Source organism: Diadema setosum, chromosome 11 (assembly GCF_964275005.1).
Source record: "Diadema setosum chromosome 11, eeDiaSeto1, whole genome shotgun sequence".
In the NCBI taxonomy this organism is placed as follows: domain Eukaryota; kingdom Metazoa; phylum Echinodermata; class Echinoidea; order Diadematoida; family Diadematidae; genus Diadema; species Diadema setosum.
Genome location: NC_092695.1, coordinates 32,227,153 through 32,252,272, shown reverse-complemented (window position 1 = coordinate 32,252,272; position 25,120 = coordinate 32,227,153). Strand labels below are relative to the sequence as shown.

General features: G+C 39.4%; 1 protein-coding gene across 1 annotated transcript in view; it reads left to right on the top strand.

Moving 5' to 3' along the window:
• Positions 1-770: 770 nt before the first annotated feature.
• Positions 771-25,120, top strand: part of LOC140235279 (pericentriolar material 1 protein-like) — a 64,409-nt gene continuing 40,059 nt past the window's right edge. Inside the window, exons 1-8 of the mRNA XM_072315311.1 lie at positions 771-890; positions 10,253-10,409; positions 11,004-11,108; positions 11,674-11,808; positions 20,127-20,270; positions 21,668-21,709; positions 22,250-22,591; positions 23,156-23,485. Of these exons, the coding sequence (XP_072171412.1) occupies positions 10,254-10,409; positions 11,004-11,108; positions 11,674-11,808; positions 20,127-20,270; positions 21,668-21,709; positions 22,250-22,591; positions 23,156-23,485 (1,254 nt within the window). The 5' untranslated portion in view covers positions 771-890; position 10,253. The remainder of the gene's footprint in view (positions 891-10,252; positions 10,410-11,003; positions 11,109-11,673; positions 11,809-20,126; positions 20,271-21,667; positions 21,710-22,249; positions 22,592-23,155; positions 23,486-25,120) is intronic.

Genomic DNA, 25,120 nt, shown 5'->3' with positions numbered 1-25,120 from the left:
CGTTTGTATACCAATCAAGATATCTAGATTCTATGCAATGCAAAAATCAACAAATATAATCTTAAACAAAGTTACAGAAGGATTCGCTATTTACTGTATTCCTGCGTACAATCTGTACTGTACTGAACAGTCTGGAAATCGTAGAGCGGCCGCTATGTACGCCGAACACCGAATGGATGGAACGCCGAACACCGAATGGATGGAAGGGACTAACCCGGCGCTCGATCGCCGTATATGCTATGCCCTGCGCCATGCGCCACAAATAAAAAGTACACAAACGCACCGGAGTCCCTCACGCTTCCTTCGCACCGGTACTTCGGTTCCTGCATTGTGTACACAACATAACCATGGGGGTTTCTCTCCAGCACTAGCTAGCATAGCCAGCGCAACGGAGAATATCCGTACCTTCATTGCATGCAATGTACCATCGGTACCACCATCCAATCAGCACCCTTGATACGAGGCGCGCGCCATTGTGCCTTTCCACCAACCAGATCCTCAAAAACACATCCGCCAATCAATTAGTCCTTGATTTTCTTGAAAATCATTTCAATAATGGACAAGACTGATAACGAAAAATAGGTAGTAGTATATTGCAACACTATGATTCCAAATTCATTTACCTATGGTGCATTTCTTGTCATGAGTTGACTACAGCACAAAGTATTATCAATGAAGAATTTGCATACAAAATTGGCAGGCGAACTGATATTGATACTGTACATGCGCAATGTTTAGATTTTCGATTTTCTCACTCATCTCAGTGGAAAATGGCAGCCAATCTGGGAATGTACGGGTGTCTACGAGAGCAATAATTACCATTCTGTTGCAGCTTCTTTCCAGGTGTTCTGAACAGTGTGTACTCGGAAACCGCTGTGAAGAGCAAGAAGGTATATTATTCAAGGCTCCTATGAATTTCATTTTCTTGATTTAGGTCCAAACTTTACAAAACAACGAATTTAGTCAAATGGTTGTCATGGTGTTTGCAAGCGGTGGCATAGCGCCATCTTGTTCAAGTATGGCCGTCTCAAAAGGTCATGCCACTCGTGGTGGTCTGAATTTTGGCCTCGTAAGACATTTAATTCAGGAATTTCTATAGCCCCCTGGTTATGCTTTCAAACCATTGCCTAATGTCAAACTATTTAGTTGTATTTTGTTTTGTTCTTAATGCTATTTGAGGTTGGACATCTCGAATATTATTTGCCTGACATCTGGCGACTGTGACACTGATGATGTGAGCACAGTGCCAGGGGCAGTGCAGTGCAGTGGATTCTATCCAGGCTCTTCTGCTATGCTCCTACAGACAGTACAGTGTTCTTGTGTGTGGGTGTGTGTGTAGGTGGAGATTAACAATAACAGTTATAACCTTGCTGTATTAAAAATTTTAATCGCAAATTACGCATACCGCCCGGTACGCGGTAGTGTAATACTGCAATTGCAGTGAGGCTCAGGCATGAGGACATGATTTAAAAAAAGAAAAAGGACAAAAAATAGCTACAAATGTAGATGAGTCAATGAGGAAAACTGGAGTGACTGGCCTAAATCTAGGCCTACATCTGCTCATTTATGGGGGGGGGGGGGGGGCTCCTGGTGGTCCTGCTCTTGTTATAAGACACTCTCCCCTTCGTAATATAACGTTAGATCTACATTCATTGTATGAGCACCCCTGGACAGCCCGGGATGCTCATGAGGCCTCTTCACTTCTCATCCATCACACATCTGACATAGACTAAGAGTAGACAGCAGCCACATACACAGAGCTACTAAGTCTCACGCAGAAAAAATGTGTGAGACTCCCGCATTTAGGGTCTGTCACACAACCATAGCTCAAAGGATTAAATTGATACTTGCAATTGAAGGTTTATTTCCCTTTTGTCTTTCAAAATAAGTAAAAAATAGTCACGTAAGTATACACCAGATCACACCATTGGTAGGGCTAAAAATTGAAAAAGCTCCCTACCGTCGGAGGGGGACACCCCCCCCCCCCCCTCCCACTTAGTCCCTTCACTCCCTCGCTAACGCGCATGCGCGTGCGCCTAGATGCCGAATCATAAAAATTTTTTGAACCTCTGCACATAGAGACTAGAAATTGTCACAAATTTGCATGGTGATTTGGGGTTATAATCTAGAGTCTACACATGTCCACTCTCCATGCTGTCTGTTCATTTTGACAAAAATCAGTTTTAATCAACCAATGTGCAGCGAAGCACAGGCGCTAGTGGGTTCGCTCAATGTGGGGCAGCCGCCCTATAGGCCTGATCTGACTCAAAATGTTTGGTACTTTCTTCTGCGGCTTTCGCCTCTCCACTCAAGAATCAGCACCATGAAACTAAATTCTGCATGCTGACATTATTTACAAATATTCTTGAGGGCAATTTCACTGTTAGGAGGACATGACATCAGTGCAAAAAAAAAAAATAATGATAATAATGTGCCTCTTTGTCTTCAGCTTTGATTTTGGTATAAACTAATACCATGGATGTTCAGAAATCATGAAGGTCTTTCAAATTCAGTAGATTTTATTTTTCTTAAAATATTAATTGATTTTGTGAGATCTAAAACCATCATTAAAAATGTACATGTGGGACTAGGAACAATTATAATCACATAAATGCAAATTACAGTGAGTTCCTTTTATAATTTTTCCTCCATGTTTTGCTAAAGGGAAAAAGATGAATACAGTGCACTCCCGTTATAACGAACACGGTTATAACGAAATTCCGGTTACAACGAAATAAAATTTAGGGCCGCAACATTATCAACTCTATGTATTTTTATTGTTTATTCATTCGGTTATAACGAAATTTCGTTATAACGAAAGAAAACTGCCGGTCCCGAGGACTTCGTTATAACGGGAGTCCACTGTACATTTAAATATTTCCTGAGGTCGTGATATTTCATCGATTACAAAGGGTGAAATGATCTGCAGAATTACTCCCAACAAATGCTTTTGGGGGTCTAGTTTAAGTCAGTCAAACTGCTGAAAATATTTAAGGGAACATATATGTTATGATGCAATAATTGACATTAATGCAACACTTTGTTTATACATAATAACTTACATTTTTGCACACTTTTTGTCACAAGACATTGATTTTTTTTTAGTTACATGTATGTCCTTTTTAGGTAATGTTACTAAACAATCCTTTTTAGTTGCGATGTCAACTCTAATATTTGGTGAATTGTATTCATTCTTTTTTACATCATAAACCTGGGAATGATGAACATGCTTTTAACATGATTTTGACTTGAAATGATTAAATGGTGATTTGATAGTACAAATGAATATGAAAATTTGCTTAAATGTAACATTACTAAAACCACGAAAATGCCCTTAAAAGAGAAATATGAAATCAGAACTAACCTGATCTTGTGCATATAGGACCTATTCCAAATTACTGTTCTGCGCTGATAGAGTAGCTGGGTACTGGAATTTGTAAGCAAACTATTCACTTTGTAAGTATTGCGGGTTCACTTTCTTCATGAATTCGGCTTTCCACCAGCCTTTGGGCGCCATTTGTGCAAGCATCCTGCAGCATCCAGCTCAGACAGCACATGTTTGATTTTCTCAGAGACTTTTTCCAGTCTCCAGCTGGTTGTGGAGACTAATTTTATTCGCGAGGTCTCCAAGACATCTCTGTAATTTTGTGGAGACCCATTGGGGACCTGCCAGAGATGTCGCAGAGATGTCTCCGCGACTGAGAAGACATCTCATGTTGCAGCAACATCTCTGTGACTTTGAGGCAAATAAATTATCCCCTGGTTTGGAGAGGTCTCTAAAGTCACCTCACAGTCACTTTCTAGATGAGAGCGCAAGCCAATTTTTTGTCTTGGGAGTTGCACAAGTAGTGGTGACTGATCAGTCATGGCAGTCACTAAGTCTCCTTCAGTGAGATATGCCTTTAACAGAAATTTGTCTGACATGTATTTTTTTTATTATTATTATTATGATTATGATTATTATTGAGCTCTCAAAGCATTTAGCTTTGCCAGAATTCATTTTGTTCATAAGCAGGGCTGCACACTGGCGCCGGTCCGACGGTCAAAGACCGGTAAAAGTCACTGTCGGACCGGTAACTTTTCAGGAAATCCACAACTTACCGGTCCGACATGACCAGTAAAAAAAGAAAGAAAGAAAAGAAAAGAAAAAAAAAAACATTGGTGGGGTCAGTAGAAAGAAAAAGAGCAGCCCCGATCAGGGAGAAACAGAATGCAAGATATCGCACTGTTCAACAAGTTTTACGCAAGTTTTCGTTTATGTCTGCCGGTGCAATTTGTACAGTAAACGGGATTAGTTTTGAGCACTATCAGTCGACCAGTTATCGGAGTCGCGCTAGCTTGCGCATTTGGCGCTGCTCACGCACTGCATGCAATGCAATACATGCAAAGCATGTACAGTGTAACTGCTTTTCGATTGCTTGCGATCGGCGGTCATGCCAGACAAGAAGCATTGATAGAAACGCACGCATTTCTGGGTTATTTTACTCATGATTTTTAACGCAAGATCGATCCAATCCCGGCTTCGCTGCAGCGTGGCAGTTATGTTAGAACTAATATACTAGTGTCGATTCTTAGAAAAAGTAAAAACACTTTCGATATTCAGCGATACAGTAAATGGATCTGATTGCGTTTATTTTCATTTTACACAGTCATTTCACAAATGAATATTTTCATTCGGTCAGAATGGTCTCATAATGAAGATAGGCGCAAAAAAGGATCACGAAATCGGCCCTTCCGTGAACTTTTTAAGAACGCATGCACAAAATGTGAAGAGATAATACTAGGGAGAAAAAAAAAATCATGAAATCATGGCAGTCCCGCTTACATATTTGAGGTAGAAATCGTCTCAAAAAAAGGATCATGAATTCGACCGGCCGCGTCGTATCTTTCAAAAGCTTATGATGTACGAAATGCGAAGAGATTATAGAGGAGAAAAAAAAAAATAAAGAAAACAGTTTGGTGAGTGCATCATAAAAGATTACAGCCGAATAACAATTCATGAAATCAACGCAATCCCGTTGAAATTTGAGGAAATAATAGGCGCAAAAAGGATCTTGAATTCAGTCCCGCATGCCGTGTTGTTCATCAAAAACGCATGCACAAATGCGACAAGATTGTCGGGAGAAAAATAAAAAACACATTTTTACCCTTCTGGTGCGTGCATTCCAAAAGATTACATCCGAAGTAATTCATGAAATCGCCACAATCCCGCTGATATTTGCAGGTAGAAATAGGCGCAAAAAGGATCGTGAATTCGGCTGTGTCGTATACCTTTTAAGAACGCATGTACGAAATGGGAAAAGATTAGCGGGAGAAAAATAAAGGACACATTTTCACCCCTTTTGGCGATTGCATCATATAGATTACAGCCGAATAGTAATTCATGAAAATTTGGCAATCCCGTTGGAATTTGAGTAAACAATAATAGGCGCAAAAAGAATATCGAATTCGGCCCTGCATGCAATGTATAATTTTGAAAACGCATGCACAAATGCGAAGAAATTATCGGGAGAAAAATAAAGAACGTATTTTCAACCCTTCTGGTGAATGTATCACAAAAGATAACAGCCGAAATAATTAATGACATATCGCAATCCCGCTGATATTTGATGCAGAAATAGGCGCTAAAAGGATCGTGAATTCGGCCGTGACGTATAGGCATGTACGCAATGCGAAGTAATTATTAGGTGAAAAATACAGGACACGTTTTCAACCCCTTTTGGCCCGTGCATCATAAAGATTAGAGCCGAATAATAATTCATAAAATCATCGCGATCCCGTTGAAGTTTGAGGAAACGATAGGCGCAAAAGAATCATGATTTTTGGCCGTGTCGTGTATCTTTTAAGAACGCATGCGAAGAGTTTATCGGGGAAAAATAAAGGACACATTTTCAACCCATTTTGGCGCGTGTATCATAAAAGATTGCATCCGAAGTTATATATGTAATCATCGCAATCCCGCTGATATTTGAGGTAGAAATAGGCGCAAAGAGGATCGTGAATTCGGCCGTGTCGTATACATTTCAAGAACGGATGTACGGAATGCGAAGAGATTATGGGGAGAAAAGTAAAGAACGCATTTTCAACCATTCTAGTTGGTGCGCGCATCACAAAAGATTACATCTGAAGTAATTCATGAAATTGCCACAATTCGGTTGATATTCAATGTAGAAATAGGCGATAAAAGGATCGTGAATTCGGCCGTGTCGTATACGCAAGTACGAAATGCGAAGAGATTATTGGGAGAAAAAAGAGGACACATTTTCAACCCCTTTTGGCCCGTGCATCATAAAGATTACAGCCGAATAATAATTCATGAAATCATCGCAATCCCGTTGAAGTTTGAGGAAACAATAGGTGCAAAAAGAATCATGATTTTTGGCCGTGTCGTATATCTTTAAAGAACGCATATACGAAATGCAAAGAGTTTATCCGGGAAAAATAAAGGACACATTTTCAACCCATTTTGGCGCGTTATCATAAAAGATTACAGCCGAAGTTATTCATGAAATCATCGCAATCCCGCTGATATTTGAGGTAGAAATAGGCGCAAAAAGGATCGTGAATTCCGCCGTGTCGTATACCTTTCAAGAACGCATACGGAATGCGAAGAGATTATGGGGAGAAAAATAAAGATCACATTTTCAACCATTCTAGCCGGTGCGTGCATCACAAAAAGTTACATCCGAAGTAATTCATGAAATCGCCACAATTCCGCTGATATTTGAGGTAGAAATAGGCGCAAAAAGTATCATGAATTCGGCTGTGTGGAACATCTTTAAGAACGCACTTACGAAATTCGAAGAGTTTATCGGGAAAAAGTAAAGGACACATTTTCAACCCATTTTGGCGCGTGCATCATAAAAGATTACAGCCGAAGTAATTTATGAAATCGTCACAATCCCGCTAATATTTGAGGTGGAAATAGGCGCAAAAAGATTCATGAATTCGGCCATGTGGTGCATCCTTTTAAGAACGCACTTACGAAATTCGAAGAGTTTATCGGGAAAAAATAAAGGATACATCTTCAACCCATTTTGGCCCATTATCATAAAAGATTACAGCCGAAGTTATTTATGAAATCGTCACAATCCCGCTGATTATATGAGGTAAAAATAGGCGCAAAAAGTATCATGAATTCGGCCATGTGGTGCATCTTTTTAAGAACGCACTTACGAAATTCGAAGAGTTTATCGGGAAAAAATAAAGGACACATTTTCAACCTCTTTTGGCGCTTGCATCAGAAAATATTACAGCCGAAGTAATTTATGATATCGTCACAATCCCGCTAATATTTGAGGTGGAAATAGGCGCAAAAAGTATCATGAATTCGGCCATGTGGTGCATCTTTTTAAGAACGCACTTACGAAATTCGAAGAGTTTATCGAGAAAAAATAAAGGACACATCTTCAACCCATTTTGGCCCGTTATCATAAAAGATTACAGCCGAAGTAATTTATGAAATCGTCACAATCCCGCTGATTATTTGAGGTAGAAATAGGCGCAAAAAGTATCATGAATTCGGCCATGTGGTGCATTTTTTAAAGAACGCACTTACGAAATTCGAAGAGTTTATCGGGAAAAAATAAAGGACACATTTTCAACCTCTTTTGGCGCTTGCATCAGAAAATATTACAGCCGAAGTAATTTATGAAATCGTCACAATCCCGCTATTGGAAATAGGCGCAAAAAGTATCATGAATTCGGCCATGTGGTGCATCTTTTTAAGAACGCACTTACGAAATTCGAAGAGTTTATCGGGAAAAAATGAAGGACATATTATTTTCAACCCATTTTGGCGCGTTATCATAAAAGATTACACCTGAAGTAATTTATGAAATCGTCACAATCCCGCTAATATTTGAGGTGGAAATGGGCGCAAAAAGGATTGCAAATTCGGCCCTGCATGTCGTGTGCCTTTCAAGAACGCATGCACAAATGCGAATAGATTATCGGGAGAAAAATAAAGAACTCCTTGGAGCGCGTACATCAGAAAATTTCACAGCTAAAATAATTCATTAAATCGTCGCAATCCAACTGACCACCTAGAGCAGGTTACGCAGCAAGTTCGTGCGCCGATGTTTAGAAAAAGTCACAAACGCATTTGATACAATCTAATTTTGTTCATTATCATTTTACACTGTAATTCACAAACAAACATTCTAGTTTTTCCTATCTCTTTTATATTTCTTGTGCAATAGATAATGCAAGTTTAAAAAAAAATGTTAATCTGTAAAATGTATATATGGGTAGGGGGGGGTACGTCCATAAAAAACAAGAAAATAAGTTTATTTTTTAGGTTGTCGTTGTTGACCGGTAAATTTTCTGTTCAGACCGGTAAAAAATGTTAAAACGGGGCATTTACCGGTCCGACAGAGACAGGTTGGACCGGCAGAAAAAATGGGTTAGTGTGCAGCCCTGTCATAAGGCCAAAAAAAAAAAAAAAAAAAAAAAAATTATACATGGTCTGTGTGAGAAACAGCTAGCATCTTTCATATAGATAATGCAAAGCAAGGAATGTTTGCGGCATGAAATTTTCAGGGATTGGAGCCAACGGCCTTATTTGCAACTATATATGAGATTTTTGCAAATTGCCACTGACATCCTATGCATTGTAGTGTAAACAAGAACTTTTGCTTGTACTTTAATTTCGCTAATCTGTGCTCTCGCAGATTTCACCAAATTTTCTGGTTTAGAAAATTCACCAAATTTTCTGGTTTTACAGTAAACTTAACCTTGGTGTTTATTTTACTAGGAGAGCTGTCTCACAAGTACGTTATACAGTGGAATATTCTTTCATTCCAGTGTATTTTCCTTGTGACCTGTCATTGAAAATAACATTCTTGGTACAGTATGGGCCCCTTAGCCTTCATACTTTCTTGGCTGGTTATACATTGTGGGTAATAGTGAAGAAAGGTTTAGAAATCTTGATGATCATTTGTACTTTGTCATGATGAGTAACAAGCATCCAAAGCTGTTCTGTGGTTTTGCTTATGTTTGTTGTGTCATGTTTCTTGAAAAATCATGCATAAATTTTTCGAACAGAAACCCTGTCCCAACCCGACTTGTCATGCCTGTCACTTCGCAACAGCCCTTTTGCTGAAAATGATCATGCTGCTGTGATTGCTCATGTCTACCCGCTGTGTGGATGGGAAGACCTGTAATTGCTATGCGTGTAGAATAAGCCAGTTCGTAATTAGCTCATGGGCACGTTGGTACAAATGACCTTTCTTTTTTCTCAGTTGGTTAGGCACTTCAATCGTTTTCAAAGAAACATTATGGGTACCGGTAAGCTTGCCCGACGTAATAATTCATGGAATTCGTGTTCAAACAATGAATGAACTTGCATAGACCAGGTGACCAGAATGGTCCGTCAATCAACCGTCGGGGAAGCATCCATTTCATTGTTTTGCATTGAATGCATTAAAAAACTGTTTTATTCATATTGCCAAATGCCAGGTTTGCTGTCAGGTGATTGTACTGGCAAGTAACATTTACAAGGATTGCATGAATAATCATTGTATGACAGATGCTTATCTCAGTGAATTTAAAAACCAACTTGCCTCTTGGTACAAATGACCTTTTTCTGCTCATGCGCAAAGTGGAACTACGAACTGGCTTATACAAGTCAAATTAAAAATTGAGATAATCAAGAGACAATTGTGAGACAAGTTTGTCCATTTCTCGAGAATTGTTTCTTAATGTAGATAGGAGAGCAAATGTCACAGAATGTGTTAATATTCACACTGTTTGAAGATTTTATTAAAGGCATAAACTGTATAAAAATCCAGAAAATTTTTCCTGTTTTAGTTTTGGAATGCCATCATGTAATTGTGTTCACTCCAAACACAATAGAAAGTAATTGCATACTGATAGAAGAGACCCGCAATAAAAGTGTAATAGTACCTGCAGTAGTTGCAAGATGCGATTTTTATCGTACATACAGTAATTGTCTTTCTGCCTAAATATTGTATTTCTTCTGAAATAGAATCCTGTCTGGTAGTGGTACTTGCACTATATCATAAAAATCCTATTATTATAAGAGTAATTGCCTCTTGGCCCAAACATATATACTGTGCATGTTCAAGTCAATTTAAGTCAATTTAAGTCACAAAACTGACTCCGTACCTTTGTTCATGTGCCAAGGGAGGAATTAGTTGTGTACATAAGTGTACACAATACAGTCATAACATTTTACTCTTTACACTCATTGAAACTCTGTCCTGCCTATTCATTGTATTTTGTGTGACAGTATGGCAGCCGGCCAGGCTACCCAGCTCCCAAGGGGTGTCATGTCTGAGCCCCGCATCCACTCCATGCCCAGATACAATGCCCTCCAGTCCAGCGATGATCGTTTCCTCTTTAACTCCATTGGTGGTGACAAGGAAGAGAGCAAGCCCAACAACTATGTAAGTACATCACTTTGATGCAGGTTATGTTGTTGCTTTAACATTTGATGTGTTCTTTAGTTCCAGTCTTCATACTACTACAGTAAATATCTTCTTTTTTTTTGGGGGGGGGGGGGGGGGGCTTGCAGCCCCATGCAAATGGCATGGAAGTGGTAGTTAAGGTCTTTGAATGTAGTCATGAAATTATGATCTAATGAGGGTACAAGTGCTTTTTTGCCTAAAGCAACAAGTGCCACATATCAGCAGACTCAGGATGTTCACTTATTGAATGTGCACATACTTGGGGGTTAAATTCAGATACTTTTCAACAACCTTGATTCATATCGTGTTAGCTTCCCATTCTTCATGGCACTTGATCAGTTTGGTATGGTACACTGTACTTTACTGAGCTGGTATTGATGGTAGCAAGTGAAAATGGCCACTGTTGTAAGCATCAGTGTTACAAGTCTTATTCATTATTGTAAAGTCTATTGGAGAAACGCTCAGTATTAAAGAACCATATTACTATCAGAAATGTATGCAATTTGGGAGCTATCGAGTGTATGATGTATATTTTGGGCATTGCATAATGATTTGTTTACCTCCATTGTGCAGTATAACTGGAAGCCCAGTTCAACCTTTGCAGAGCAGCCTTCGTCTGTTGTACGCAGCAAGAAATCCAAGAATAGAGAAAGGGAACAAAATTCATCAGGGCAACAGGTTTGTCTCTTTAAATTGACTAAAGACAGATAACAATATTAGATGCAATATTTTCTTACTTCCTGTTCATTATTAATTTTTATTTAGTACTTATGGCATTTGTATGTAAGAGTTCATGTTGACTTATTCACCATTGTATATACTTCTGATTGTTCGTATTCATCAATGAATATTTCAGGTTTGATAGGAATGATTCTTCAGACAGATTAGGTAGGACACAAGCTATTCTTGCACTTCCGGAAGTAAAAATCCAATATCAAATGTTTCCTGATGCAGGCATGGTTGAATATATCTAGAAAACAGTAGTGTCTGTTATATTCCATGCATGCAAGGAGAGATAAACAGTCTAATTTTTGTTAAAAAAACAAAAAATGCAGCGAGAAAAAGGCTAATGCTATTTTCTCTTTGTCTCTATAGTGAAGTGAAGTGGTGGATGATATCAGTGAAATTGAAATTTAAATTACTATACATGCTGACCATGTATAGTAATTGATCTCAGAGATATGGTAGGCAGCTTTCTGACCTCCAGACTCTACTCTTTCTCATTTTGTTATGGCTGCCACAGAGGGCAATGAGCAATGGACCCAGCAGGCGTCGCACCCCGGCCACCTACCCCAGAACCCAGCAGGTTGCCTCTCTCCTGGAGCGGGAAGAGCTGGAGAATCTTCGCCACCAGCTGACGTTCAGTGACATGGATGATGTAAGATGCCATTTTTTAAACCATCTTGTTGTCAATCACCCTTCCCCATTTTACCTCTACCACCATCTTTTATATGTGTATTTTCCCTCCATGGACGTTTGTTCATGGAGAGAAATATGTTTCAAAACAAAGCAAGCACATACTGGCAAATTTTTGAAACCTCTTGCAAATTGGGCAAATAATATTCAAACATATCACCCATCTTGCATTACGTTAGCTAACTCACTGTTAAAATTGTAATATCGGACTACTCATTTGTCAGAGGCGTATAAACTTGATTGGTGGTTAACTTTTGTTAAACATTTGAAACAGCTTTAATGGTACAAATAAGAGTAACATTGGAGGCAAACATTCTATAAAGAGCAATATATGATGAATGAGGTGCATTTTGTGTGTATGTGACTATTTCCTTGAAAGATTAGAGCAGCCACCAGGAAGTACGTGAGCGTGTGTGCACAACGGATCTCTTGCCCACACAGTTGATGCATTTGCTTTTATTTGGCATGTGTTGTAACAGCTGGCAAGAATGTAATCAAAGACTTATTGAGTTGCGCTTGCTCTTTGCTGTAGACGTGTGTAAATATGGCTTATGCACTCTGTATTGGAATGCTTTGGACTTTGAGGAAATAGCAACATTATGTCACATGTTTTTATCTCCCCACCCCCACCCAATGGTGAACACAAAAACATAGTGTGGAACATTGTTTCTGTGTGAGGATTCTCTGAGTCTGCCAAAGCAAAATATTGTCAATTTTCTATGAGGTCTCTGTTCAAGAGGTTTTTGTAATTCATTTCATGACATCTTATTTGGGGTTACCACAGGGAAGTTGCATAAAGGTTTTACTTGTCATAAAGCTCAGGTGATCCTCAAACTGTCTTGGGCTCTTCTGTGTGTCTTTTCTTAGGTGATCCGAGTATCTTCTCGGATCACCTTCTGTATCTGTACGGATTCTTTGTTCTTCTTCTTCTTCTTCTTTCTTTATTTCTGGACAAAAGTTGTGTATCTACATACTCAGAAAGTACTCAGAGTATCAACTTCAAACTCATACCATATATGTATCATGTCCCAAAGACAACAAATCTAATGTATCATTGTGATTGGTCGATCGTGACGTCACTATGACGTCATTATATGAAAACACATTCTCAATCATATCTCATTAATGGAATAGAGTTTTTCAATGAAATTTACGTCACATATATTTCAACTGATGCGCATTCTACTCATATTCTCAAAATTCATATTTTCTTTTGAAACGTGCGTGTACGCGCGCGTTGAAATATTTGTATGCTCAAATCGAGCTCAAATTTTTTTTGCACACGTTTCAGACCATTTGGAACATTTTTTGAAAAATTGAAAAAATTGGACGGACGCGTACGCGCGCCCACATATACGCACGCACAGCTCATATGCAATAGAAATTTCCCGTTTTTTCACACTTATCGGATGCCTGAAATGTCAAGGAATATTTCTACCAAGTTTCAAGTCAATCCGACTCAATATGACGTCATACGGGCCCGTCAAAGTTGAAATTCCGCGCACGCGTCAATGGTGATATACAGTGCAACAATGCAAAAAAAAAAAACGCCAATTTTAACCCCGATTTTACTCGTCAGGATGGACGGTGACCCCCCATTTTCTTTACATATTCTAAAAGCTGATGCGTTGTACATGTTATTTCATGGGTTGGCGATGCTGGCAAAATGTTTAAAAGATATCAAATTTCTTAATAAAGTAAAAAAAGTAAATTTTCAAAATGACGTCATCAAATTTCAAGTTCACTCGAACGTATATCACTTATCCTTTGCCAATTTTCACCCAGCTTCCAGTATGTTGTAGCTAATTAAATGCTCTTTCATTAATGTAATAGCAACATTTTGATTGGATGACGGCATCACCTCGTAAAAATTGATTGAAAGTAATCTTGTCAAATTTGACCAGTTTACGTGTTATCTCTATGGGAGTGCAGTTTTTCTGGAAATGAAAATTGACATGACTATTCTTTTCGAGCACTAGCTCACTTATGCTTCGGTGAATTTCTCCCAGATTTTGATATGTTGTAGCTGAGACTTTGGGCTATCGTGAATGTGCCCTTTATTTTTTCATACGGTGTCGGGATCACGTCCAAAAACTTGGTTGAAATTAAAGCTTATCGTTGATGTATTTTCATATTCCTTTCTATTTGCAACTTTCTTTGCAATAACTCAGCAAAAACAAACCCTATCAGCCCAATATTTTGCACATGTTTATTTCATATCACGTACATTATTTCATAAAATAACAACTACTTGATCGGACACCATCTTGGGTATGTAAATTAGGGTCAAAGGTCATAAATGTTTTACCTTATATCTTGGTGAATATATGTCCTATCTTTCCCATATTTTGCACACGTAAAGACCATGTTACAAGGATCATTTCACAAAATAACCACTTTTTGCTCAGATGCCATCTTGTCTGTGCAAAGTGGGGGTCAAAGGTCATATATGTACTTCTTTTTGTATCTTCGTTATGACGTGTTATCTCTATGGGAGGAAATTTTTCTAGATGTGAAAATTGACATGATTGTCTCTATCGAGCACTAGCTCACTTACAGTATATACCAAAAGAAACTTTGCGTTAAATTTACGTGTAACGCAAGCGCCGATCGTTACTGCGTTAATCTTTCTGCGTTACAAAATTAACGATCACCGTGCGTGAATGATCGTTACAGATCGTTACTGTGCGTGAATGATCGTTACTGTGCGTTACAGATCGTTACTGTGCGTTAATTTTTAGATCTTGCGTTAGCGGACTTGTCATGTGGACTGGGAAGAAATCTCGGAAATTGCGAGACTCGGAGATGCCCTTCGTTCTTTATATTTACTACGGACAATTTCCTGCCGGCGGAGGGCATCAAAATAGCGATACAAATACCGAAAAGATTTTATAGTTGAGCAGAACTCCCCTGGCAATGTCGTATTGTCATGGTCGTCAAATTTGTACTCATGGGCGCAGTCAATGGAATCGGGCAAGCAAAAATGTCGAAGCCACCTTTTTCCTCAGAGCCAACATTTTCCATCGAACATTGAACCCATGAAATCACGCATACGCAAGCCTAAAACTAAAGACTGTTAACGCCGACTGTCTAACGTTAGTGATATCATGTCACGATTTTTAACTGTCAGACACTTACTCAATTCAGGAAGGTGCAAAAGTCCATTATATTCCAATACACAACGTGTGTCTCGCCGAATAACTGGTGGTAGTGTGTGGTGACAAAGCCGAGTATTTCGGCAGTAAAAGTAGCGGGCAGCAGAAGAAAATATCTGCCACTTTCTGCTCGCATTATTACACTGCCAGCAGGTGAGTCAAGTGGTGACTTGATAGGCACGCTTTCATATGAAAGTTTACCCAGAAACATGAAAAATCCCACGATGCCAAGGTGCCAGAGTGGGAATGGGGAGGGGTGGAGAGAGAGAGAGACCAATTAACAGAAGAAACCGCGCGTACTGGCGCATTCTCGGAGGTCATGAACAGTCTGGGGTCTTGGAGATGAACAGAGAAGGAATGTTTAATTAAAGATAGCTCTAGTCGAAGACCCAGGATTACAAACGTTGATTTTTTTTTTCTCTCCTTTCATTTAACATGCCTTCACGTTTAGAAATGGTTGCACTCCTTAAAAAAACTCTCCTGCGATCTTTGTTAACTTAATGTGTAGCCGTTTAAAACGTCAAACTTACCATGAAAGTGTTACTACGTGTAATACAATAGTTAATACTATACCTATTGCTTTATTCATATCTGTAAAACACAAATTTGACTACCAATGACAATAAAAAGAAATACTTGTATTTGTTTTGTGCGGAGATTTTTTGTCTTTATCCTGACTAGTTCACATGAAATTTCTAATGTTTTTTTTTGTACGGCAGCATCAACAGCCTAAGATAAATTACTGAGAGATTTATAAATTATGAAATTTTGGCAACCATCCATTTGAACTTCAGGCATGAAAAGCTCCTGATCAATATTCAGCAAAAACAACTCAACAGATCAGAGACAAGGTTCCTTCAAATTTGAGAAGTAGCACGCAGATTTGCTGGGCGTGGTAAGGTCCATGCTTTGAGATCGTTACAATCGTGTTGTCACCAGGGAGGTGGAGTGTCTCTCTTCTACCTCCCAGTCCCTGTTGTCACGGAGTATCGGGAAGTTGTCACAAACTCCAGGATCACCCCTCCCTGCCAACTCCATGTTGCTCCCAGGGAGGCGTGAAGAGTCTCTTCCCACCTCTCTGTTGCTCCCCGACGTGCATCGTGAATGCGTGGCGTTTCTTGTCACCGTCCGTACCCGAGGCTGCTTTGTATTTGTCTTGGAATATTGATTCATTTCTTGTCATGACATGAGTGTATAGTAATCGTTTTGCATGGCTATGTAAAAAATTGTGATACAACGAAACAACGATGTTCGAAAGGTCTGCTTTTGATAACTCACAGACTATCAAATCACCCTTGTTTTTCCCGCTCCCAGGCCCTCCAATTGAGCAATCCACACGCGCGCGCAAATTCCTTTGCCATGTGGTTTTGCCAGCCAGCTGTCGGAATGTGCTTTGAAGTTACATTTCAGCCTGGCCTGGCTGGCATGAATGGGTGTCGAGTTTCAATCAATACCTACTGTTGTTTTATTCTTGTATTTGAACATGTCGTTTCACCTGACAACACACGGAGATCGGGAAGGTGTAGGGCTGAGAAGAGGTTTTTGTTGTGTGTTGCAACCTAATCCGGGCAATTAACCCCAGAGGGCAATTACCCCCCCCCCCCCCTCCCCCGCTAAATACTGGTTAATGGTAAGGTTAGAGTAAAGATTAGGGTTAGGTTTAGGGCGAGGAGTTTGGGTTATGGTTAGGATTAGGGCCAGGGGAAGGGTCCGGGGTAATTGCCCAGGAAGAAAAGAGGGACACGCTTTTGTTCTTGGTCAAATCGATTTTCCTAGGTGATGCTGTGGAGCTAGAAAGGAACAAAACAAAAAAAGCAATTATGACGTCTGGCGTACTTCCGGGACATCTTATTTTTCTTGCACTCTGAAATTTCCTATTGTTTGGCGTTATCAATGTCGTTAATTGTTTTATAGTTACCCTCTTTCGCATTATAAACTTAAAGTCCATAGAACATTCATACGCATTAAGATCACACTCGAAAAGCAAAACTTGTGTATAGTTTGAACACAGCAAAATGATATAACGAATATCCCGCAGATTTACCAAAATTATGCGTCATGTGGGTCCATTCATTTTCTTTCTTTTTTCTATCGTTTGTCTTCTTGTCGATGTGGGGGGTATAGATTCAGGATATACTTTTCCTTTTCCCCTTTCGGCCCGGTGCGATTACTCCTGGTGCTGACATTCTTTTTGCTCGTCTTCCGATTATACTGTTGTTGTAAATAAATGCGCATGGAGCCCCAGCTGTGTCGCAAAAAAAAAAAAAAAAAAAAAAAAAGAAGTCTATCTAAAGTTGACCTTCAAATACATGTACTTCAGTAAAATCTGAATCAATTAGCCATGGTACCGGTTTGCGGTTTCAATCTCCTCGAAGCCCGATACAGACAGTTTATTTGCCTTTCAGCAAGACACTTTATCCACAAAAGGCCAGAGCTCCACACTAACTTTTATTTCGGTGGCCCAATCGGGCCACCAAAATGATTGATTTTTATTCTTTGGTGGCCCGAAAAGAAAAACAAACAAGCAAAACTATCGGTCCTACTAAACATAGAAAAATAAATATCAAGTATTACTGACGTGATACAGGTACCCACGCCTAAAATAAATGAATAGAAAATTTAATCATCTTATACCGTTATTCTGAGTTCTAAGATTTCGCACCGTAAAGAACCAAAAAATTACCGTTATTTATTTCTGGTGGAAATTCAAGCAATCATTCAACATTTACAAGTATTTTAACACCTTCCGGAGCCGAATGTTACCGATAATCATTTTCAAATGTAAAACCAAGCAACCGACATTCATTCTATCATCTTACGGACCTGAATATCATCCTTATTCATTTCCGAACGTGAAAGCAAACATCCGCTCTTTATTTTATCATCTAACTGAGCCGATTGATACCGTTTATAATTTCCAAATGTACAAGCAACAATCTGTTACTTATTTTAGCATCGTACGGAGCAGAATATTACCGTTATTCATCTCCAAATTCAAAAGCAAACACCCGACATTTACTTTATGATTGAAGGAGCCGAATGTTACTGCTGTCCACTTCCGAAAGTGAAACGAATCATCTGACATATTTCAGCATCGTACGGAGCCGAATGTTATACTGTTTTTCACATTCAAACGTCATCCGACATTAAATTTACCATCAAACGCCACTGAATGTTATTGTTATTCATTTCGAAATGTTAAATTTATAGCAAATGTCTGATATTCATTTTAGCATTTTAATTATGGAGCAGAATGTTACTGCTTGTCACTTCCGAACGTTCAAGCAATCTTTCATCATCTGACATTTATTTTGGCATCTTCCGAAGCCGAATGTTATTGAGCACTATTTACTTTCGAACGTAAAAGCGAACATTCGGCATTTCATCGTCGTACGGAGCTGAATATCATTGTTATTCATTTCCGAACGTCAAAGGGATCATTCGACATATATTTTAGTATCTTCCGGAGCTGAATGTTATTGCCATTTACTTTTGAACGTAAAAGCGAACATCCAGCAATTATTTCATCATCGTACTGAGTTGAATACTATTGTTATTCATTTCCGAACGCCAAAGCAAACATTCAACATTTATTTTAGCATCTTCCGGAGCTGATTATTATTGCTATTTACTTTCGAACATAAAAGTAAACATCAAACATTTATTCATCATCGGACGGAGTTGAATACTATTGTTATTCATTTCCGAACGTCAAAGCAAACATTAACTTCACCATCAAACGCAGTTAAATGTTACTGTTATTCATTTCGAAATTTTAAAGCAAATATCCGACAGTTATTTAGCATCGTATGGAGCAAAATATTACTGTTATTCACTTCCAAACGTAAAAACAATCATCTGACATATATTTCAGCATCTTCTGGAGCCGAATGTTATTGCTATTCACTTTCGAAAGTAAAAGCAAACATCCAACATTTATCTCGTCGTTGTACGAAGTTTATTATTATTGTTATTCATTTCCGAACGCCAAAGGGATAATTCGACGTTTACCTTAGCATCTTCCAGAGCTAAATATTATTATTATTTATTTTCGAACGTAAAAGTAAACTTCCGGCATTTATTTTATCATCGTATACGGATTTGAAATTCTCTATCACTTATATCCGACCGTCAAAGCAAACATTCGACATTTATTTCAGCATCTTCCGGAGCCGTATTTTATCCCTATTGATTTCCGAACGCAAAATCAAATATCTGACGTTAATTTCAGCACCGTACGGAGCTGAATCTTACCATTATTCATTTCCAAAAGTATAAGCAAACATCCGACATTTATTTTTGTATAATACGGAGTCGAATATTACCGTTATTCATTTCCAAAATTAAGAGCAAACATCTGACATTTATTCTAGCAGCTTACGGAGCCGATAGTTACCGCTGTTCATTTTCAAAACTGAAGGCAAACATCCGGCTTTTTTGGTGGCCACGCGGCCCGGCGTGCGTTTTTGGTGACGCCGGTCGCGAATTAACCATTCGCTAAATCGTGATTCGATTCGCGAAAAGACTCCGCTAAATCGCTACACTCGGCAGGGGCTACGTCGTCCTTTCACCAGGTCTCGTTACAAAACCAAAATCTCGTATGAGTTCTTGCGTTACCTATCGTTAATTTTAACGAAACATCGTTAATTTGCGTTAGGGATCGTTACTCATCGTTACTCATCGTTACTCATCGTTACTACAAACGTTAATTTTCCCGATCGTTACTTTGCGTTACTAACGATTCAGGTGAAACCGCTTGCGTTAATGAAACGTTACTGTTGATTAACGCAAAGTTTCTTTTGGTATATACTGTAACCTTTCGTGAATTTCTTCCAGATTTTAATATGTTGTAGCTGAGACTTTGCACTATCGTCAGATGCCTATATTGGGATCAGGACTCAAATCATTGATTAAAAAAAGATCGGATCGCCTAATTTGTCAGTCTTGACAAATTCCGAGTTTAGTTTTTTTTTTTTTTTTTTCAATTGGTTTGTGAATTGTGGGAGGAATGTGTACTGTAGTGATACTAGAACCAAAGGAAACTCATTTCTTCTACATACATGTGTTCAAAGAAATGTGGACAGGCTTCTGACATAAAACTCCATGTATTATGTTTTTATTGCAGCAAAGCACAGACAGTCAGATAGTGGGAACGGTGAGCAGTGTGAACAGGGCCAACAATGTCAGGCCTGGTGAAGAGGTGGCATCCATCGAGGGGGCAAGCAAGAGGCCATCCTCAGTGCTGGACACAATATTTGTGAATGAGATGGTAAGCACGCCGTAGAATTAAAGACCCAATCCTACCCAAGTGACCCGGGTTCGAACCCGAGTCTGGACTGAGCAATGTTGTGTGTAATCATTCTGTCCCCTCTAGCAAGAGGCAAAACTCTCTCTCCCTCAGATAGGACATAAAATGGAGGTCCCGTGTATGAGAGAGTCACAACTCATGCACGTAAAAGATCCCGCTTCATTCATTCATCGCAAAGAGCAGGGTGTTTAACCCGGTGAATTGGTCCTGCCTCACATCCAACTGGACCCCATGGAAGACCAGCTTAGCATAGCTGAATATGGGGTGTCCAGCCATCTTCTCAGATGGAAAAATGAACAAAGAAACGAACGCTGGGACGGAAGGATTGCCCGATCTAATCAATGTGCACAAATTACAAAAATATATATCAGGATGGTTGCTGTACTAGATTAGGTTTTCTCTCATTACTTCTGGACATTTAGACTGTTACAAGCAAAGTAATGAGATAACTTATAACAAAGTGCAAAATCAGCCGATCTGTTGTCCTTTTCATCAAAATGTTCAGATGAAATTCACAAAATTCGCCAGCTGCCAAGCAGGGAAATTCACAAAATTGCAGTCGTGCTTTATATCATGCCAAAAAAAAATAATCTGTCTACATATTGGGCAATTCAATGAATGTAAGGCTGGCCAAGATACCTTTGAACTGTACAATCATTCATCTGTAACCTTCACTGAAGGTTTTGTGACAATGTTGAGTTTACAAATCATCAGAATTGAGTCAAAAAAGAGAAGAATGTAGACATGAGTAGTATGTAACATCCACCACTGCTCACTAAAACTATGATTGAACTGTGCTTCACTGACAAATACTGGTGCAAGACATCCATATGTGAAAGAAAAGAAAAAGCAAAACCTGAAATTGAACATAGCACATCAACACAAAATAGCCAATAAAAACTAAAAGAGATGATGTTTTTGAGTTGTTAGCATTGCATGAGTAGAATTGAATAGCGTGCAACAAAGTGTCGTCAGGCCTTGTTATCTCAGTCGTTATTATCGAGTATGTAGGAGAGAGAACATTAATCTGAAACAGTAGAGTTAGTATATGGAAGCAATGACAGATTCATGTATGGCACTGTATACTCAAAATAATAAATGTTACTTGAAACTATTAACTGTCCTACTATTTTCATGAAGAAGCCTGGGTAAATGGCATACATCAAAAATATATGACTCCTAGAATACTTGTGTTCTTGAGTCATCAAATGTTAATGGTTCAAAAAGGATTCATAACTAGATTCTTTTGATTTCAGAACAGATAGGAGTCTTAGATTGTATGTAGAGATAATTTGTGACCGTTGTGAATAAAAGTAATTATAAATGTGTTTTAATTTTTTCTTCTCTCTCTCTCTCAGCCTGACCGTAATAAGATTGTAGCCAGACTCATGCAGATCAGGGTGAGTATTTCTCTAATGTTGTAGTTAATCTAAATGTTAATTCGAAATTAAAATCCATAATGGAAATTAATGAGAAAATGAAAGTCTGGTGAATTGACGGGTAAAGAGGGGAGTATGTCCCCATCAAAAGTTAGAACTGGTGGGGAAAATGGTTGTTGTGAACTTGCAAAGAATATTAGATCAGTGCTAGAAATTCTTCAGTAAATGTCAAGAGTGTCAGAAGTTTTTGTAACCCACAATTCAACTGAAGGAGGGAGGTATATTTTCAGGATTTGAAAGTTTTCATCATCTCATAACTAATGAAGATTTTTGGTAGCAGTCATGACAACAGTGCCAAAAAGTGGATGTTATTACTGTAATGTAGGTCAAACAGTATGCAACCATGAAGCATAATCTTATATTAGATGGGATATCCTGTTTGTATGTGAGTATATGGTGTCTGGCTGGCTGGCTGGCTGTCTGTCTGTCTGTCTGTGAATGTGTCTGTGTCTATATTATTATGAAGTAATCTGTGAATTCTGAATTGCGGTTCTTCTGTAGGACTACCTACGGCAGGCCAGTGCCATGATGTCCACGCTCCAGAACTCCACTGAGTCTCCGGAGCGAGACGACCAGGTGGACAAGCTCATCCGGCTCCAGGAGCACCTGCAGGAGCAGGAGCGTGGGTACCTCGCTCTCCTGGAGCGCATGCTGGCAGAGGAGATTGGCCTCGCTAGCTCTGTCTCTGGTGTGGAGTCCATTACCAGCAACGACCTCAATGTTGCCGAAGCTGCCGTCAACGGAAGGAGTAGCCAAAACTCGGGGGAATCGTTTTCCACATCCGTGGCCGAGTCTGCATCCATCAACATCGACGCGCAGTCAGACATTTCAGAGGCTACAACTGTGAGTCGAATGCTCAGCTATTGTTCTCTCATTGCAGCATCAGAAAGTGATATTCTTGGCGCTCTATTTCTATTTTTATTTCCAACTCTTGTACCTTGTTAATAGCTTAATTGAGCTCACCCTACGTTATCCTAACATTCTGTGTGTTAATGTTCACTACAAGAGAAGATGAATCTTGAAATTACAATGTTTGACCATGTGTGGCATTTCTCTCTTGTTTATTTATTTGTTTTTTGTATGCAACATGACACCAAGATTAGAGGAGAGGCATTTATTTTTGTTTTGACAAAAAATTCAGGCACCATTTGAATTCAAATATGTGGCTAGATGTATAAACTGAAATCCTGTTTTGCGATTATGGTCAGACATTCATAAGACAAGATTCATTTCTCTCAAAGCAGGTAGTTGCTCTCATGAAGTTTGCATGTGTGTTTCTGGTAATTTGCTGGCTGTTCGTTGCTCTTCTCAGTTTTGGGAGTTGGTGGTTTTGTTTTCTTTCTTTCTGGGAACAATATCCTCTCCAAAGTTTTGTTGATACCATCATGAAACAAATTGTACTTGTAGGAGGGTACCCTCAATGCCCGCACCAGGCCGAGAATTGAGAGCCACCTCGGTAATCATTCTTGCGCAAGCGACAATGATATCAGCGATTCCGAGGCCTCAGTGCAAGATGACGCACATTCCGTGGCCAGTAGCCAAGCCACAGGGTCCTTTGGCCTGGACACCCAGGAGTTACATGAGCAGTACAGCTCCATGCTGCAGAAGTACCAGGAGGGGGATGAGGACAGTATGGGGATGGCCTTGGGCAGGATGAGAGTAGAGAGCTGGCAGCAGCTGCCCACCAACAGCGTGTCTTCCCAGACGTCTTCCGTATCCATGGCCAGCCCAGAGGAGGTACGCCCGATTCTCAACACAGGGTCTGAGGCTGGGGATGTGGTGCTTTCCTTGCAAACCTGGGGCCCAAAATAAGGCTTTCTAGGCGGGGCTCATGTCGTTGCATGGAACTTTAATGTTTACGTCCATGAATCCTTGTATTAGGCACTTTGATGTACTTTTCTGTACAAGAGTATTCATACAAAGTATGTGCATGTCTTGCCATGTTGCTGAGGTATTGCAATATTTGCCAATCATTACAGGAAAAAAAAATAACAACATTGCAACTTTTGGGACTCCTGATATATCTGTGATGAAGCTGACGTTATTTGATATAAGGGACAAAAAAATTACTTTGTTGAGACAAATCAAATGTAAACTGTACATATGTACTCCTAAGAAACCACAACGAAACTCCCTCATGCTTGAAGATTTGTGCTTCAGCTTTTGCCATTTTATATAATGCTATTATCGTTTGATGAATGCATGCGCTATGTTGCTTGAGACAGTTTGTACGTTTTGTGTATTTGTGCTTCACCAAACAATGGCATAAAGGCATTTCAACTGCATTATGAGGATAGAGAGAAGTCGGGACATTGCAGCTAAGTGCATCCCCTCATCAAATGCAGGAAAGATTTCCATGACTTTGTGGAGAGCATCACATTCTAGGTTTTATGACCCCTGTGTATTTTATCACTCCTTTCTGTTCAAGTTTATGCATGATGAAAAAGTGCAGGAAAGACTGTACAGTGTGAAGTGTTTTGACCAAGAACATTTCAGTCTGCATTGTTCACAAATGGTCATCTCACGCCACTTTCCAAGTTAATGCAGCTTGCAGTGTAACAATGTGCCATTGTTTCTGTAATGATGTACTGGTATTGTAGATATGCACAAGTTTGAATCTACATAATGGTAAAACAGTGAGATGCTGTTGTTCTAGCAGAAATGCTAGCCTGCCTTTTTTTTTTTTTTTTTGCGTTTTCATCCGGTCATGATATTTTTGCGAAATGTTCAGTATGTTTAGTAATAAAAGTAAAACCTCATAATGTCATTATATGCTATCGTAGATCAGTTGACTGGTAATTCTTCATGATAGCTCTTTAAAGATAATATAAAGTTTTGGTATTACCTCAAAAGTTTCCCTGAATTTCCTTGTCTTAGTTTGTGTTTCAGGTTAAAGTACCTTTCATATAACTAACACTGTGAGACTTACTCGCCCCAAAGTGCTCTCATGTCTTAGTAATCATGCAATAATGGTTTCGTACCAGAGCCGCCGCCGTACGGCGGCGGCGAGGTAGTACACGTATTGTGCGAATATCACTGCGACCAGCAGCGTGCAGCCCCATACGCATACTGTGTAGCTAACTGCGACCAGCAGCCCCATACGCATAGCTAAATGGGGCTTCGCACTGTAGCTTACAGGATCATGACAGATTTAGTATCGCGGGTAAATATCAACTTAAAATCCAAAAATTTCTTCAATTTAAAGACCTACCAGTTAAGTTGAAGTATTGAAAACAGGCTTTGGGCAATGTTTGGTTTTGCCAATAGTCCCTTTCTGTTCGAATTGATGACTGAATGTGACTCGGTCAAGAGGACCTTGGGAGAGCTACGTACACTGAATTGACGGCCAGCGCATGCGCACACAAACATCTT